Source organism: Osmerus eperlanus, chromosome 4, assembly GCF_963692335.1.
Source record: "Osmerus eperlanus chromosome 4, fOsmEpe2.1, whole genome shotgun sequence".
NCBI classification, from domain to species: Eukaryota; Metazoa; Chordata; class Actinopteri; order Osmeriformes; family Osmeridae; genus Osmerus; species Osmerus eperlanus.
Window position 1 is genome coordinate 21,418,469 of NC_085021.1, and position 17,467 is coordinate 21,435,935.

The 17,467-nt window shown below is 49.0% G+C and overlaps 1 protein-coding gene across 1 annotated transcript in view; it reads left to right on the forward strand.

Annotated features, from left to right (window-relative positions):
* The first annotated feature begins 223 nt into the window (after positions 1–223).
* The window catches only part of cntn3a.2 (contactin 3a, tandem duplicate 2), a 33,269-nt gene continuing 16,025 nt past the window's right edge, over positions 224–17,467 (forward strand). Inside the window, exons 1-10 of the mRNA XM_062460256.1 lie at positions 224–687; positions 3,007–3,141; positions 4,323–4,458; positions 7,241–7,416; positions 8,142–8,237; positions 8,443–8,646; positions 9,243–9,345; positions 9,732–9,916; positions 10,967–11,103; positions 12,534–12,663. Of these exons, the coding sequence (XP_062316240.1) occupies positions 3,087–3,141; positions 4,323–4,458; positions 7,241–7,416; positions 8,142–8,237; positions 8,443–8,646; positions 9,243–9,345; positions 9,732–9,916; positions 10,967–11,103; positions 12,534–12,663 (1,222 nt within the window). The 5' untranslated portion in view covers positions 224–687; positions 3,007–3,086. The remainder of the gene's footprint in view (positions 688–3,006; positions 3,142–4,322; positions 4,459–7,240; positions 7,417–8,141; positions 8,238–8,442; positions 8,647–9,242; positions 9,346–9,731; positions 9,917–10,966; positions 11,104–12,533; positions 12,664–17,467) is intronic.

Genomic DNA, 17,467 nt, shown 5'->3' on the forward strand with positions numbered 1-17,467 from the left:
CAAGTGGGATGTGGTGATGACCTCTAGAACGCAGAGAACTGTCAACACACAAAGTCTTGACGATGGGAAGTTGACCTTAAAATACAGGTTATAACCTGCACAATTTCACTGTTACAGTGCCAGTTCCACCACCATTTTTGACAACCGGATAATTTTTACGCAGTGACCAGGGCCTTCTCAGTGCACAACCGTATTTTCCCCTCGCGACTCTCGTGTCTGGCGAAGGGTGGCGCAATTCTCCAGCAGGTGCATCAGCCTCTTCACATCTTTTCTCTGTGCCTGCATCGTCTTCGATGCGCATAGCATACGTAAATCTCCGCACAAAATGCTCTGTTTTTCAAATACAATTCCTCTAATTGTAGCGACTTGAGACACGAAAAAGACAAGCATTGGTGGCATAATTACCCGGGATTACAGATGCAACTCTTCGGGAAATTGCGTGGGGGTTGTTTTTGGAAAGGGGAAAGGGGAAAGATGTGAGATGCCGATATTGTGCCTTCATTGCCTGCAATTACAAACGATTGGCCAGAGGTTCAGTTTCACCTGTATGAACGAGCCCGTGTCGACTGGAATCGGCATAAAGGAGTTCCATGGAGGGCCGCCTATTTGTTCCAGCTGAAAGGACTGAATTTGCTCACTGCTGGTCGGAAGAAAATTCAAGATAAGATAGGGTTTGGCGGCAGCAAGGTAAGGAGCAGTATTTATCCAGCGTGGCCATTCAGGCATTGCTAGAAGCACTAATAGGCAATAATGGTCTAATATGGCTATTAATGAAATAGGAAGCTATGGAACAACTACAGGTGTAGATTGGTAATTGACATGTGTTCTAGTTGCACGAATGCGAAGTCACAAATGAAGTCCAATTGCTCATGACTTGAATGACATGCACGTTTTCTCCAGCTCAATTAGAATAATCGGTCAGATTGATAGGCTATTGCTTTGCGGAAGGCGAAATGTGTTTGATTTGAGGGACGGTAGGAAACGAGCAGCCAATTGTAACCTATCCCACTTCTCCCAACTGCAGATAAGCGCCCCCACGCTGTATTTTATTGAGAGCCCGATTTTGACATCCTACACACCTGTTTTTTTCTTCCAGCGGGTGCCCATTTTTTGGATGTTGTCTTTAAGCTCCAGCGTACAATATTGGTTTGATTTTAGGATAATTCTTTACATGTATTACAATTACTCACCAATCTCATTGTTAAATTTGTATTTGAACATTTAAATTAGGCGGTGTCTCTCACACTCAGCGTGTATAATACGCATTAGGAGGGGTGGACTGGCTTTAATGTCTTGCAGTGTTTTTCTTGTGTCTCTACAACCAGATAACCCTTTGTAACTTTAAGGTCGTTCTGTTTTGATTGGCAAGGTTATATCAGATATATGTTAAATTAAAGTTAAAACAAACCATTACCTATTGCAAACGTTCTCCTCCGCGGGGACAAGGCCAGCACCGCCTAAACTGCCCACATATAGTGAAAGCTGTTGTTGCCACTTGAGTCAGCTGAGTGCATTCGCCCCACTCATAGTTTCATTTTTGACTGAAATGCCATGCTCCGTGGACACCGGCAGATCGCAAGTGGAGGCGGGAGTGAATAAATGGCTCTGGCACAGGATACATTACCTGAGTTACCTGAGATTCATTGCTGTGTGTCAACCCACCTCACGGCCTAATTCCAATAATCACATGTTGCAGACGCTTGGCGTTGGTGTGAATTACAAATGTACAATTATTCAATTTGGCTCATCTCCAGTTTCCAAGTCAATATTTGCACCCACTGGAAACTTCCAATTGGAGTTCTCGTAAGCATTTCTTCAGAGCTGTAATTCAGATTTAATTATATAACAGTCAAGTCCTTGAGACTCCTCGGTGTTGACACATGCTACACTGACTAATTATCCTACTCCAAGACTGCGTGCAGTTAAACATGCATTTCGCTTTTCACACCCGACTCCACCATCCATCCAGAGTGCCGGTATTGTGCAGGACTGTGAGTCTTACAGAGAGGTTAAGGATACCCTACTCGTTCTGAGAGAGCGTGTAAATCCAATTTAGGACACTTCGGTGAGAAAAAAGGGCCTTGCAAACATGAAAGACCAGCGAAAATCCTGCCTACCTCACATGTCTTGTCGGACTGTCTTTCAGCTGACAAACAATTAGCCTAGCTATTCCCCTAAACCAGGGCAACGGCCAAGATTAGCTACTTAATGAGGCTATGTCATGGTTTACGGTGTCGTCAACTCTTTAAAAAAAAAGAAAAGTTGCATTGTATGTGCGCATGTGTGTGTATAGATGTGTGTCTGGTCAACGTACATCCTTAAACACGTACTGTGCTGTCATACCCATTCTGCTAGGTGTTCTATTATGTCGTGTTGACGTTTCATTCAGCAGTGTCGTTACTCACACTGCGCTGAGATCTCTTGTGTTGCCACACATGGTATGATGAGGCGCACACTCGCCCTTGATTATGGACCTCTGTGGAATGGATTTTTCATCAGGCTGTCTAGATCCACACAGCATGTGGGGAAACATGCTGGTGTGGGTGAAACTAATTGATTGGATGGCACCCAATTCCCAGGTCCAGGTTTCTTGTACTGGGAGAGAGATATCCATCTCGGTGAAGGATGGAGCTGGGTCAACAGTTGGTCCCCTAATAGATTGGCGTGGGCCTCTTCCCATATGCCACTAATACCCCTGCCATGTTGTGTGTCTCATCACATGCTGGCCCCAGAACACCCTGCAGGTGGCACAAGTGCAGCTCCGCCAACGCTTTTTGATCCGTTGAGATTGCAGATTGCCGAGATTGGAAACCCATGCATAAACATAACTGTTTCGTATTCCCATTGGTGGTATCGGCCTATTTCCATTTCCTGTTCGGTCCAAGTGATTTGTAAGCATGAAACTGTGATGTGGTCGAAGATGCAACAGGGTCTATTTGAAGATTTTCAAATGTCTCCATGGTTGCTGAGTTCAGTCCTTTCCTCCATAATGGTTGTCTCCTGCAGGTCAAGCTCCTCACTTCCAGAGAAGAGTGTCATTTCAGAGCTTATTGGATGAAAGTCTTATTCGCCCTTGGCTGCCAAAGATGACGTTACCATGGAAACAGATTCTACTGTTATCAATCATTGACTGTGTGGCAGGTAAAACGTCTTTTATATGTGCAATAATTCTTTTGTGTGTGGACATTTATGACCCAAGTGTGATATCTAAGGAAGCTGGAAATCATGTCACAATCTGAATTGATGACAAGTCATGACTTTTATCTAGAAGCTAAGTTGTGATCCAAAACACACTTATATCAACACTGGAGTAACTCAGTGACGGTTATGTTTGCTAAGACAAACCTCTCTGTTTACAAATGCAAAAAACTAACGTTGCATGTCTTTGAACACCTAATCAGCAGATTTTCCAGCAAGTGAATTCTGTCTGTTGGCAAAAAATATATTAAAAAAATGATTTTCTCTCAGTATTGTTGGAAAAGTAGTCTTCTAGGAATTTCTGTAAGTGATCTAAATAGTTACTGAAGGATTCAAAATCTATGTGTCTATTCCAATATGTAATGATGGTATTCAATGACACAAATCTGTGTTCTAGAAAGAGTGGTCTGGAGTCGCAGAGGTCCGATAATATCAGCTTTAATGCAGCAGTTGGGAATCAACAAGTACAGAGCTCTGGGGTTGTCTACGTTTCCCTACCCGCAACAGAGTTTGGGCTGGTTCACGAAGTCCAACTGGCTATCTTTCCCTGCCCCAGCATATCATATACAATGCAATTGAAAACACAAGTATCAAAAAAGGGTTGAGCTTGTTCTCTCGTGCGTCAGGGAGTTGTTCTTGCCTACGCGCGTCCCACCTGCTCGGGTGCCATCTCCACCCAGTTTCAAGGTTGTTTCTGAAAATGAAGAGATAGAGACACAAAGAACAGCCTGCTTCCCACACTCAGTGTGAGACCCAATGTTTAAGCCTGAGCACACTTCTAAGTTCATAACTTTAATAAGCACAATATATTCTTTATTACTTTTCTCCATATTCTTGCTTGGAATCTCTGTCTAAGAGCCAAGATGGCTTCCTACATGTGAGTCTTTGTTTGTGTCTAAGAGCCAAGATGGCTTCTTACATGTGAGTCTTTGCTTGTGTCTAAGAGCCAAGATGGCTTCCTACATGTGAGTCTTTGCTTGTGTCTAAGAGCCAAGATGGCTTCCTACATGTGAGTCTTTGCTTGTGTCTAAGAGCCAAGATGGCTTCCTACATGTGAGTCTTTGCTTGTGTCTAAGAGCCAAGATGGCTTCCTACATGTGAGTCTTTGCTTGTGTCTCCTCCAGACTGCCTGGACAGTGGCTCCTTCCACGGGCCGAGGTGGAGGATGGAGCCTGGAGACTTGTTCATCCCCATCGACTCCCTGGAGGAGGAGGCTACCCTGACGTGCGACGCAAGAGGGACCCCCCCTCCCCAGTACAGGTAGGGGGGAGGGAGTCAGGTGGCTGAGCGGTTAGGGAGTCGGGCTATTAATCAGAAGGTTGTTGGTTCGATTCCCGGCCGTGCCAAATTACGTTGTGTCCTTGGGCAAGGCACTTCATCCTACTAGCCTCGGGGAGAATGTCCCTGTACTTACTGTAAGTCGCTCTTGATAAGAGCGTCTGCTAAATGTAAATGTAACATGTCTGGCGAGCTACTACGCTGTATTCAGGAACCCTCTATCATCTTTTGTACTGTACAGATAAATAATAACATTTATTACACACTAATAGTGTACACACTAATAATAACACAAATAATAATAAATCGAGGGACGTCTTTAGAAACACCCAAGGACATCTTACAGACAATGAGCCTATATAGGTTATAAGCAGTGGAAGGTACAAAAATAAGACTAAACTCAGGGGACAGATCAAACAAATGAACTGGGAAACATAGGAAGGCTGGAAGTTATAGGCAGTACAAAATAAATGTGCAACTGGCTTCCATATTCAGGACAGAAAAAGCTTCAAAACGTTTCAAACTGCTTTTTAAAAACGTGTTATACGGATGTAGGTTATCGGAATAAGCTTGAAGAAAAATACTGTTGAGTTATATTGACTTTAAGCTTCTGGCACAGACTGACCCAGAGAATATTGGGCTAGTTACTCCATCTAAAAGAGGCAACTGGAGGACCTTGCTAATCAGTTACTTTTACAGCCATTATGGTCGGCTTAGGATAAAAGCTTCTGCTTGATGAATAAAAATGTAAGGTTATGTCGTTCTCTGTATCATGATGTCAGGATGTTTACAACTCACTAATAGTAAGCGCAAATGTAAAGCTCTGATTGACTATACTCTTTTCTTCTGTAGATATGTTGGGCTGGATCTCGGTCTGCATGTAATTGCTACAAATACAAACTGTACTTTATTGTTGATGTAGGACGGAATGTGTATGAGATTTTGGAACTAACCCATCGGTTCCATTTTGAAGCCCATCCAGGTTCTGTCATACACTGGTTAAGCATTTGGAAGCTGTTCAGATGTAATTGGATGCGGTTCTGCATCAGTGACATGTAAAAGTGGCATGTCTACCTCACAACCAAGCTCTGCAGCAGAATAAACGCTATAAGACTTGTAGCTCACTTGGGCATTGATTATAAGTACCTGAGGCATGTACTTGAAGTTTACTACTGCTACACGTCTCACATAGCGTTGATGAGAGAGTGGCTTGCAGTCTGGAGAGCACGCCTTCATTACTGTTCGTGCTTGGTATCCTCCCACAGCTGGGGTGAGGTGCTTCCGCGTGCTGATTAAAGGCGAGGCGAGCGTGTTTAGCGATGGGTCTTTTTAGGCTCGCTGTGCACCACTCTGCATGCCCTCAGCCACTCTTCAGTTCTTCTCTTGAAGTGTAAATAGGCTACAGCACTTCCTACGTTCTATGCTTTCACTATTGGCCCTGCCACTCTCTCTGTCTCTCTCACTCTCGCTGTCTCTCTCTCTGTCTCTCACTCACTCTCTCTCTCTGTCGCTCACTCACTCTCTCTCTCTGTCTCACTCTCTCCCTTTCTTTCTTTCTTTCTCTCATTCCCTCTCTCTCTCTCTCTCACACTCTCACTTTCACTCTCACTCTCATTCTCTCACTCTCTCTATCTCTCTCTTTCTCTCTGTCTGAAAATGGCAGACCAAAACCTACAGTATGACATTTTATAAGATGTTTGAGCAGCATATTGGCCTTACCTTCTGTATATTTCCTGGTGCTAGAATACTGTACTTGAGTTTGCTTTTGAAAAGAAAAAATGTTCATCAAGAGGTCCTTGTCCAGAAAAGATTTTAATGCAAGTTTTCCAAGGTTTTACTGTAAAGGTTTGTAGCCTGTTGCTTATTCAGTACATTGTTCAGTCAAAGCGAGACACGGGATATGTACTGGCCATAACCTTGAACCTGTCCAGTGCTAATCTATTTTAATAGCTCCTACACAAGAACTGTCAATGGGATTTTAAAACATAATTTCTCTTTTTTTTTCAAACTTGAGAGGAAAAAGACCTGTTTAATTTTCAAGAGCTGTGTACTGGGTTTTCCTTTGAGCTCCAGACCCCAATAGACCAGAACATGGCGAGTTTACTTGTCTTAAAATGGTCCATCGAGGTTGTGTGTGAAAGCATTATTAAGTATTCAATTCAGTGACTTGTTTATACCTGTGTCCTTCATTATTGTAATAACATTAACAGTAATACTATTACTATTTTTATCATATGATTAGTACCAGTGTACATTGCAACCACTCTTCCTTGTCAGGGTGAAATTACATGTCTTTTACGGAGGTGGAAACAAGTATGTACCACGACACACTATACCAGGAATAACATTGTCTTGTTTCAGACTGGGATCTGTGTACTTGAAATAGGTGTGTTCGATTCTCTCGAGTTCTCTGTCCTGCCAGTGAGGCAGTGCTGCTCTCAGTTGAGCCTTTTCACCCCCCAATTTGTGCCATTTCATCGTCTTCCGTTCGGTATCGCCGTGAAATAATTACGACGCTGTCCAATTCGAACGATTAGTGTTCACCTAGAGAGAGAGAGAGAGAGAGAGAGAGAGAGAGAGAGAGAGAGAGAGAGAGAGAGAGAGAGAGAGAGAGAGAGAGAGAGAGAGAGAGAGAGAGAGAGAGAGAGAGAGAGAGAGAGAGAGAGAGAGAGAGTGTTTGGACCCCCTTTGGTTCTTGAGGGGGGACAGGAGAGTGATGCAGGATGTCTTCCGCCAGAAACTGAGGGTGTGTTTGCCCTCACAGATGGTCGTTGAACGGGACCCTCATAAATCTGGGACTGGGTAGCCGACGGCGGCTGTCTGGGGGCAACCTCATTATCCGGAGTCTGGATCGGTACCAGGATGCAGGGATGTATCAGTGTACAGCCTACAACACAGTGGGGTCTATACTCAGCCGGAGAGCCAGCCTGCAGTTTGCCTGTAAGTCACCATGACAGTTATGAACACAACGAATGGCAAGGCCTGGTCTGTCACACAGAACATCCACATAGGATTGTTATCTCACTTCAAATGCTTTTTGACACTTGCAACAACCATTCCTAGCTCATTTTGACCGTCTGAATCGCGGCTTGCTGAGTTTGGACGGTTTAGTCAGCGGCTGACACAGACTAAATAAGATGTTGAAAGTAGCCAGTGAGGTCACAAGGTTGAACAAGACACAGCTGTCTCTCCGAAAGGCAAGTGTTCAGGAAGGCCAACGCCATCACTGCCTCCTCATAGGACCGTTTAAACTTCTGCCCCCTGGAAGCTGTTTCAGATCACTACTGCTTAAAAATCACAGAGCTGGGAACTAATTTATCCCTGAAGCAATTAGGATGCTGAACTGCAATAAAAGAGCTAGCCCTTGATCACATGTTGCTTCACAACATGGCAGCTTATTGACGAACTGACACCAGTGACCTTTTCTCTTATTAATTGACTTTCTTCCTGTATAGTGAATACTGGTATGGCTTTTAATTTATGCCTTCATTTATGGGTTATGCAGTATCTTTAAGCCCTGTCCACAAATCTGTTTTAGGGGACTTAATTGATTGAAATTGGATTATAATTTAATTAAACTGGCCATTGTTTTGAGAGCCTATACAAAAGGTCTCCCACTCAATCGATTGTGAATGGATTCTGTATTCTGACTTGTGTGTTTCTAGACTTGGATCATTTTAAACCCCACACGAGAAGTGCCGTGTCGGTTCGAGAAGGACAAGGAGTTGTGCTACTGTGTGGAACTCCCACATCCTCTGGAGGTGAAAATACATTTTATCACCATCCACAAGCTGGGAATCATTTGCGTGGTTCTATTTTCCAAGAGCCAACCTCATTAGTGTGTGGAAAATATAGATGTCACATCTTTCGACTCGCAAAGAGTTAAATAAATGTCCTTGAATGATGGCGCTGTCCAAATTATACTGTTTAAACATTTGCCTTTGACTCCTCTCTTCTCCGTTTTAGACCTTAGCTATGCCTGGGTCTTTAACGAGTACCCGTACTTCGTTCAACAAGACAGCCGACGTTTCGTGTCCCAGGAGACCGGGAACCTGTACATCGCGAAGGTGGAGACGTCGGACGTTGGCAACTACACGTGCGTGGTGATGAACAGCGTGACCAAGGGGAAGGTTCACAGCTCTCCCACTTCGCTAGTCCTCAGGACCGACGGTGAGACACGCCAACTTCCTGTTTCTTTAGTCTTTAAACACGCATCCTCCTTCCAGAACCATGGTTGAAGTTGCTTGACTCCCCCCTTTCCAGCCATGTTTGGAGATTCTCTCAAGGAGATAGAGGAGGCACTCTATTGTTCAGGCCTACTCATCTTAACACAGCTAAAATATCTCCTACTTCTTTGAGAAGCTTTCTGTATTTGCTCTTTATATTAGTCCTCTGTAATCTGGGAGGGCTGTTTTATTGGAACTTTCTTTAGTTTTCTCAGAAAGAAAAACATTGCCTTGGGGATGAATTAAACATTAACCATAGAACTACAAGTCAGACAGACCCTCCAAAAAGTATAGTATATGGTTATCCACCCTGAAGAGCTTAAAATTATTTGTTCTTGTTTTATCATTCCACTCTTGCGACTGCATGTGTTAGTTGTGTAGTGACTCGACTTGTCTTTACCCTTGAGAGAATGGTTATGCGTGTGATTTTTTTCCTGTTTGTTTTACTATGCTATTGTTTGTCCCATAACGCAAAGTCATATGGCTTGTAAGTCATGAATAATGAAAATGTGAACAAGTACTTTTGCTTGCACTTCATAGGAGTGATGGGTGAATACGAGCCCAAAATAGAAGTTCATTTTCCTGACAACGTACCGGCAGCGAAGGGATCAGTGGTTACACTGGAGTGTTTTGCTCTTGGGAAGTAAGCTGTATTTCTTGGATTAAATCTTGCCTGTCTTTCAATCAGTCAAATAACTACAGGATTTTTACAGAGCAGCAGGCGAGCAGCAATTATGTTTGTTAGACTGTAGCAATGCATCGTTATTTTCTGAACGGTTTTTTAATGGTGCGTCTTGAAGTCTTCCGCATGCTTTCAAAAATAAAAACGTGTGATCTTCCGGTTCATTGGGGGAAATGTGAATTTATATTGAACAAAGCTGTGATAACATGGTCTACTGTACACATTGTATTTTGGCTCTGAAAAAAGAAAGCTAATAACAACGTGAGCTTGGCTTTTACACTGCTCTTAAATCTTGAGGCGTCTGTTTTCCCCACATCCACCTAGCTGCGTTCCTCTCTGTGTTCCAGTCCGGTCCCTGAGATTACCTGGAAGAGAGCCAACGGTATCCCTTTCCCCAGCAAGGTGAAGATGAAGTACTCCAACGCGGTATTGGAGATACCCAGCTTCCAGCAAGATGACACTGGTGGCTACGAGTGCGTAGCGGAAAACAAGATGGGCAAGAACATCGCTACAGGTCGCCTCGCTTTCCACGGTACTGCCGTACAGCTGAAACGCCTCACGCACACCTCACAAACGCAGACATTTAAGCGCAGGTAGGCTAGATGGGATAAATGAATGTTAAAGTTTATGGGGCGTTAACCAAAAACTTTATCATATCTATTGTATAATACAGGCAATTATGCGATTACATTGCTTTAGCACTGCTTATTAGGCCTAGAATAGCTATTTTAACTGCAAAATCCGGTTTGTAGGGTTTGAAGATCGTTAAACACATTTATTGGTGTGACCCACTGTTGCTATGCATGACGCATTGGAGCCTTGAAAACTTCGCAGTTGATTAACATGCGTATTTATATTCTGTCTTCAAACATCGCTGGCTCTTGGTGGTCGATCAGCAAAGCTCTGCCGTTCACAGACTGCAACAATTCAGAAGTTGCTTGTAATTTAACTGCAATTATTGCATATTTGATGCGTGGCTCACCTCTGATTCCTGTTTTTGGCTGTTCCACACTCTGGTGGTTGAGGTAAACAACGCCTCTGTAATTGGAATTGACAGCATGGTGCTGAAAAGTGCACCATGCATGTTAACAAGTGTTAAACGACTCCCCGAAAAAAGCTTCTGGTTTAGGTGCTAGGTGTGTGAGGGGTGGGAGTCTGGGGGTCGACGTGTGGTAGGCTGTGAAAACCACCAAGATGAGGATGAGGATGTAGTTACAGAACAGCGAAGTGACAGTTTCCTGCCTCTGGTACTACGGTGCTCCTGTTGTGCCTCAGGGGAAGATTGCCTTGAGGGAGAAGTTCAAGAGAAATCCGCACAAAAGATCCATCATAATCCTCCACAATACCAGGAACATGGTGAACCTAGAAATGTCCTTTTAAGAAATAAAGCTTTATCAGCTTTATCCGTCATATAAAAGGCGGTCTTGAATGGATACCGGGTCCGTTCTCTGCCTGTTACTATCACAGATCAACCACACTGTATACTGTAGGTGAAGGACAGAAGACCTCCCCTTTGAGACCTTATAATAACACATCCGGTGCTGTCACTTCTATAGCCGTGATGTTTTGCGTGTGTCTTCAGCCAAGCCCCAGTGGATCCAGACCATGAAGGACACAGCCATGGCTATTGAGGAGAGGCTGTACTGGGAGTGCAGAGCCAACGCCAAGCCCAAACCGTCCTACAGCTGGCTGAAGAACAACAAGATTCTGGTCTCTGAGGTAAGTAAGGACACCCCTCGATGCAGAACTGCGGGCTGACTGTATGATAATATATACTAACATAATAATATAAACAAATAACATATACAAAAAAATATTTTTGGCCTTCTGATGGCTTTATTGGACAGAGACATTTAGAGGTAGACAGGAAATGTATGGGAGAGAGAGATAGAGAGAGAGAGAGAGAGAGAGAGAGAGAGAGAAAGAGAGATAGATAGAGAAAGAAAGAGAGAGAGAGAGAGAGAGAGAGAGAGAGAGAGAGAGAGAGAGAGAGAGAGGAAGACATGCGGAAATGGCTCCGGCCATTTCCGCATGTCTTCCCCTGTGGGCCTTAGGGTTAGGGGTTACCTACCCAGTGAGTTACCATGGCGCCCTGGGCTGACAATGTTTTTGCCTTTTCATAAGAACCAGTGCTCCGGTGTAGCTCCATAAAGGCCTTTTATACATTCCTACTGTATATAGATTATGGAGATAGATATCACCTCTGTGAGACTAACCTTCTGGAAACGCAGACGATTTTACCTTTGGGAGCTGCTAACCTTATGTTTTTGCCTGTATTTGAGAACACCATTGTTATGAGTTGTGAAACACTGCATATGTGTGGGTGTGCGTGTGTGTGTGTGGGTGCATATGTGTGGGTGTGTGTGTGTGTGTGTGTGGGTGCATATGTGTGTGGGTGTGTGTGTGGGTGCATATGTGTGTGTGTGTGCATATGTGTGTGTGTGTGTGGGTGTGGGTGCATATGTGTGGGTGTGTGTGTGTGTATGTGTGGGTGAATATGTGTGGGTGTGTGTGTGTGTGCATATGTGTGGGTGTGTGTGTGTGTAGGTGCATATGTGTGGGTGTGTGTGTGGGTGCATATGTGTGGGTGTGTGTGTGTGTGCATATGTGTGGGTGTGTGTGTGTGGGTGCATATGTGTGTGTGCGTCCGTCATCTATGTGTACATGGTATGCGTGTGTAGGTGTGCATGCTTGTTTACGTGCGTGTGTTTGTCTCTTGGGTAGATTCTGCGTGCCGATTAGTGTATCAGTGTGTTCCTGTAGAGATTGCTCCATTTGATCCAAGTAGAGCTAGTACTCGTCTTTCATTATTCATGCCTCATGTTGAATCGTCTCTGCTTCGAGGGTAACCTACTGTGAGAAATACATGACGGCACAGTAAACGCTGGTAAAATACACCAGCTGTTCCCTCAGAATCCCCTTTAAACTTCTTCTTTTTTTACTGTTTCAACATGAACTGTTGAAACCACACCGCCTGGTACTAATTCCATCAGTCTTTTTTTGTGTGTTTGTTTTTTTTTGACTGTTTGATTTTGATTCCAACTGCCTGTTGTCAGGGCTGCGGTTTTTACCAATGTTTTCTTTTTAAATATCGGTTTAAAAGGTTCTAGATCTTATAGCTAGCTTGTTGTGTGTGTTTGTCTCTGCAGGACAGGATCCATGTTGACGATGGCATCTTGTCTGTGTCTGTGCTGACCCTGGCTGATGCTGGGATGTACCAGTGTATGGCAGAGAATAAATATGGTGTGATATATTTCAGCGCTGAGCTCATGGTTTTGGGTAAGCTATCTTTTAATCTATGCCTTCAATCTTCGTGTCAGTGGTTACAAAGAATATTAAAGGTCATATCAGAGGCATTTTAAAGGTTGGAAGGATTAGTGAGTAATAGGGACTAAAAGAGTGATGTAGTGGGGAGCACACACGTCCAACTGGCTCTACACTTTGCGTGATGATACTTTGAAGTGGTTGTTTGGAGAAGATGGCTGATGAAAAGTGGGATTTTATCTTAACCTGATTGCCCTTACTCTCTTTTGAAGTCAAATCCAATGTTGATAATGATCATTATGTTGATTGTGATCGTCCAATTTACAAAAGGTGACACTTTGTTCATTCTCGTCCATAAAGAAATGTACTGTATTCCCCTCTTATCAAATAATGGCTTTGCATGCCTGTCAATGAATAAATTGGTCTTAAAAGTCTGAATAGTTTCAGACTTTTCTTCTTCATTTAGTTCCACAAATGTATCCCATAGCTGATTTAAAATCCTGAGAGAATATCAGCAATCTCAAAACAGCCTGTTACTAACAACAATTTCAATACTTGATTCTTGAGATTCTAGAACTCCTCGCGTCAATGCACAACGCTCTAAACACACTCTAAACACGCCCCCCCACTCACCATCCGTCCCCTCCACCACTCCCTTTTTACCATCTACTCCTTTTACCTCCCTCCACTGCCCCCCCCTCACAATCTATCCCCTCCCCCCCTTACTGCCCCCCCTCACCATCTATCCCCTCACACCCCTCTACTGCCCCCCCCCTCACCATCTATCCCCTCACACCCCTCTACTGCCCCCCCCTCACCATCTATCCCCTCACCCCCCTCTACTGCCCCCCCCTCACAATCTATCCCCTCCCCCCCTTACTGCCCCCCCTCACCATCTATCCCCTCACACCCCTCTACTGCCCCCCCCCCCTCACCATCTATCCCCTCACATCCCTCTACTGCCCCCCCCCTCACCATCTATCCCCTCACCCCCCTCTACTGCCCCCCCCTCACCATCTATCCCCTCACACCCCTCTACTGCCCCCCCCCTCACCATCTATCCCCTCACCCCCCTCTACTGCCCCCCCTCACCATCTATCCCCTCACCCCCCTCTACTGCCCCCCCCTCACCATCTATCCCCTCACCCCCCTCTACTTGCCCCCCCCTCACCATCTATCCCCTCACACCCCTCTACTGCCCCCCCCCTCACCATCTATCCCCTCACCCCCCTCTACTGCCCCCCCCCTCACCATCTATCCCCTCACACCCCTCTACTGCCCCCCCCCTCACCATCTATCCCCTCACCCCCCTCTACTGCCCCCCCCCCTCACCATCTATCCCCTCACACCCCTCTACTGCCCCCCCCCTCACCATCTATCCCCTCACCCCCCTCTACTGCCCCCCCCCTCACCATCTATCCCCTCACCCCCCTCTACTGCCCCCCCCTCACCATCTATCCCCTCACCCCCCTCTACTGCCCCCCCCTCACCATCTATCCCCTCACCCCCCTCTACTGCCCCCCCCCCTCACCATCTATCCCCTCACACCCCTCTACTGCCCCCCCCCTCACCATCTATCCCCTCACCCCCCTCTACTGCCCCCCCCCCTCACCATCTATCCCCTCACACCCCTCTACTGCCCCCCCCTCACCATCTATCCCCTCACACCCCTCTACTGCCCCCCCCCTCACCATCTATCCCCTCACACCCCTCTACTGCCCCCCCCCTCACCATCTATCCCCTCACACCCCTCTACTGCCCCCCCCCTCACCATCTATCCCCTCACACCCCTCTACTGCCCCCCCCCTCACCATCTATCCCCTCACCCCCCTCTACTGCCCCCCCCCTCACCATCTATCCCCTCACACCCCTCTACTGCCCCCCCCTCACCATCTATCCCCTCACACCCCTCTACTGCCCCCCCCCTCACCATCTATCCCCTCACCCCCCTCTACTGCCCCCCCCCCTCACCATCTATCCCCTCACACCCCTCTACTGCCCCCCCCCTCACCATCTATCCCCTCACCCCCCTCTACTGCCCCCCCCCTCACCATCTATCCCCTCACCCCCCTCTACTGCCCCCCCCCTCACCATCTATCCCCTCACACCCCTCTACTGCCCCCCCCCTCACCATCTATCCCCTCACCCCCCTCTACTGCCCCCCCCTCACCATCTATCCCCTCACCCCCCTCTACTGCCCCCCCCCTCACCATCTATCCCCTCACACCCCTCTACTGCCCCCCCCCCCTCACCATCTATCCCCTCACCCCCCTCTACTGCCCCCCCCCCTCACCATCTATCCCCTCACACCCCTCTACTGCCCCCCCCTCACCATCTATCCCCTCACACCCCTCTACTGCCCCCCCCCTCACCATCTATCCCCTCACCCCCCTCTACTGCCCCCCCCCCTCACCATCTATCCCCTCACACCCCTCTACTGCCCCCCCCCTCACCATCTATCCCCTCACCCCCCTCTACTGCCCCCCCCCTCACCATCTATCCCCTCACCCCCCTCTACTGCCCCCCCCCTCACCATCTATCCCCTCACACCCCTCTACTGCCCCCCCCCTCACCATCTATCCCCTCACCCCCCTCTACTGCCCCCCCCCTCACCATCTATCCCCTCACACCCCTCTATTGCCCCCCCCCCTCACCATCTATCCCCTCACCCCCCTCTACTGCCCCCCCCCTCACCATCTATCCCCTCACCCCCCTCTACTGCCCCCCCCCTCACCATCTATCCCCTCACCCCCCTCTACTGCCCCCCCCTCACCATCTATCCCCTCACCCCCCTCTACTGCCCCCCCCCTCACCATCTATCCCCTCACCCCCCTCTACTGCCCCCCCCCCTCACCATCTATCCCCTCACACCCCTCTACTGCCCCCCCCCTCACCATCTATCCCCTCACCCCCCTCTACTGCCCCCCCCCCTCACCATCTATCCCCTCACACCCCTCTACTGCCCCCCCCTCACCATCTATCCCCTCACACCCCTCTACTGCCCCCCCCCTCACCATCTATCCCCTCACACCCCTCTACTGCCCCCCCCCTCACCATCTATCCCCTCACACCCCTCTACTGCCCCCCCCCTCACCATCTATCCCCTCACACCCCTCTACTGCCCCCCCCCTCACCATCTATCCCCTCACCCCCCTCTACTGCCCCCCCCCTCACCATCTATCCCCTCACACCCCTCTACTGCCCCCCCCTCACCATCTATCCCCTCACACCCCTCTACTGCCCCCCCCCTCACCATCTATCCCCTCACCCCCCTCTACTGCCCCCCCCCCTCACCATCTATCCCCTCACACCCCTCTACTGCCCCCCCCTCACCATCTATCCCCTCACCCCCCTCTACTGCCCCCCCCCTCACCATCTATCCCCTCACCCCCCTCTACTGCCCCCCCCCTCACCATCTATCCCCTCACACCCCTCTACTGCCCCCCCCCTCACCATCTATCCCCTCACCCCCCTCTACTGCCCCCCCCTCACCATCTATCCCCTCACCCCCCTCTACTGCCCCCCCCTCACCATCTATCCCCTCACACCCCTCTACTGCCCCCCCCCCTCACCATCTATCCCCTCACCCCCCTCTACTGCCCCCCCCCTCACCATCTATCCCCTCACACCCCTCTACTGCCCCCCCCTCACCATCTATCCCCTCACACCCCTCTACTGCCCCCCCCCTCACCATCTATCCCCTCACCCCCCTCTACTGCCCCCCCCCCTCACCATCTATCCCCTCACACCCCTCTACTGCCCCCCCCCTCACCATCTATCCCCTCACCCCCCTCTACTGCCCCCCCCCTCACCATCTATCCCCTCACCCCCCTCTACTGCCCCCCCCCTCACCATCTATCCCCTCACACCCCTCTACTGCCCCCCCCCTCACCATCTATCCCCTCACCCCCCTCTACTGCCCCCCCCCTCACCATCTATCCCCTCACACCCCTCTATTGCCCCCCCCCCTCACCATCTATCCCCTCACCCCCCTCTACTGCCCCCCCCCTCACCATCTATCCCCTCACCCCCCTCTACTGCCCCCCCCCTCACCATCTATCCCCTCACCCCCCTCTACTGCCCCCCCCCTCACCATCTATCCCCTCACCCCCCTCTACTGCCCCCCCCTCACCATCTATCCCCTCCCCCCCTTACTGCCCCCCCTCACCATCTATCCCCTCACACCCCTCTACTGCCCCCCCCCTCACCATCTATCCCCTCACCCCCCTCTACTGCCCCCCCCCCTCACCATCTATCCCCTCACCCCCCTCTACTGCCCCCCCCCTCACCATCTATCCCCTCACCCCCCTCTACTGCCCCCCCCCTCACCATCTATCCCCTCACCCCCCTCTACTGCCCCCCCCCTCACCATCTATCCCCTCACCCCCCTCTACTGCCCCCCCCCTCACCATCTATCCCCTCACACCCCTCTACTGCCCCCCCCCTCACCATCTATCCCCTCACCCCCCTCTACTGCCCCCCCCCCTCACCATCTATCCCCTCACACCCCTCTACTGCCCCCCCCCTCACCATCTATCCCCTCACCCCCCTCTACTGCCCACCCCCCTCACCATCTATCCCCTCACACCCCTCTACTGCCCCCCCCCTCACCATCTATCCCCTCACCCCCCTCTACTGCCCCCCCCCTCACCATCTATCCCCTCACACCCCTCTACTGCCCCCCCCTCACCATCTATCCCCTCACCCCCCTCTACTGCCCCCCCCCTCACCATCTATCCCCTCACACCCCTCTACTGCCCCCCCCCTCACCATCTATCCCCTCACCCCCCTCTACTGCCCCCCCCCTCACCATCTATCC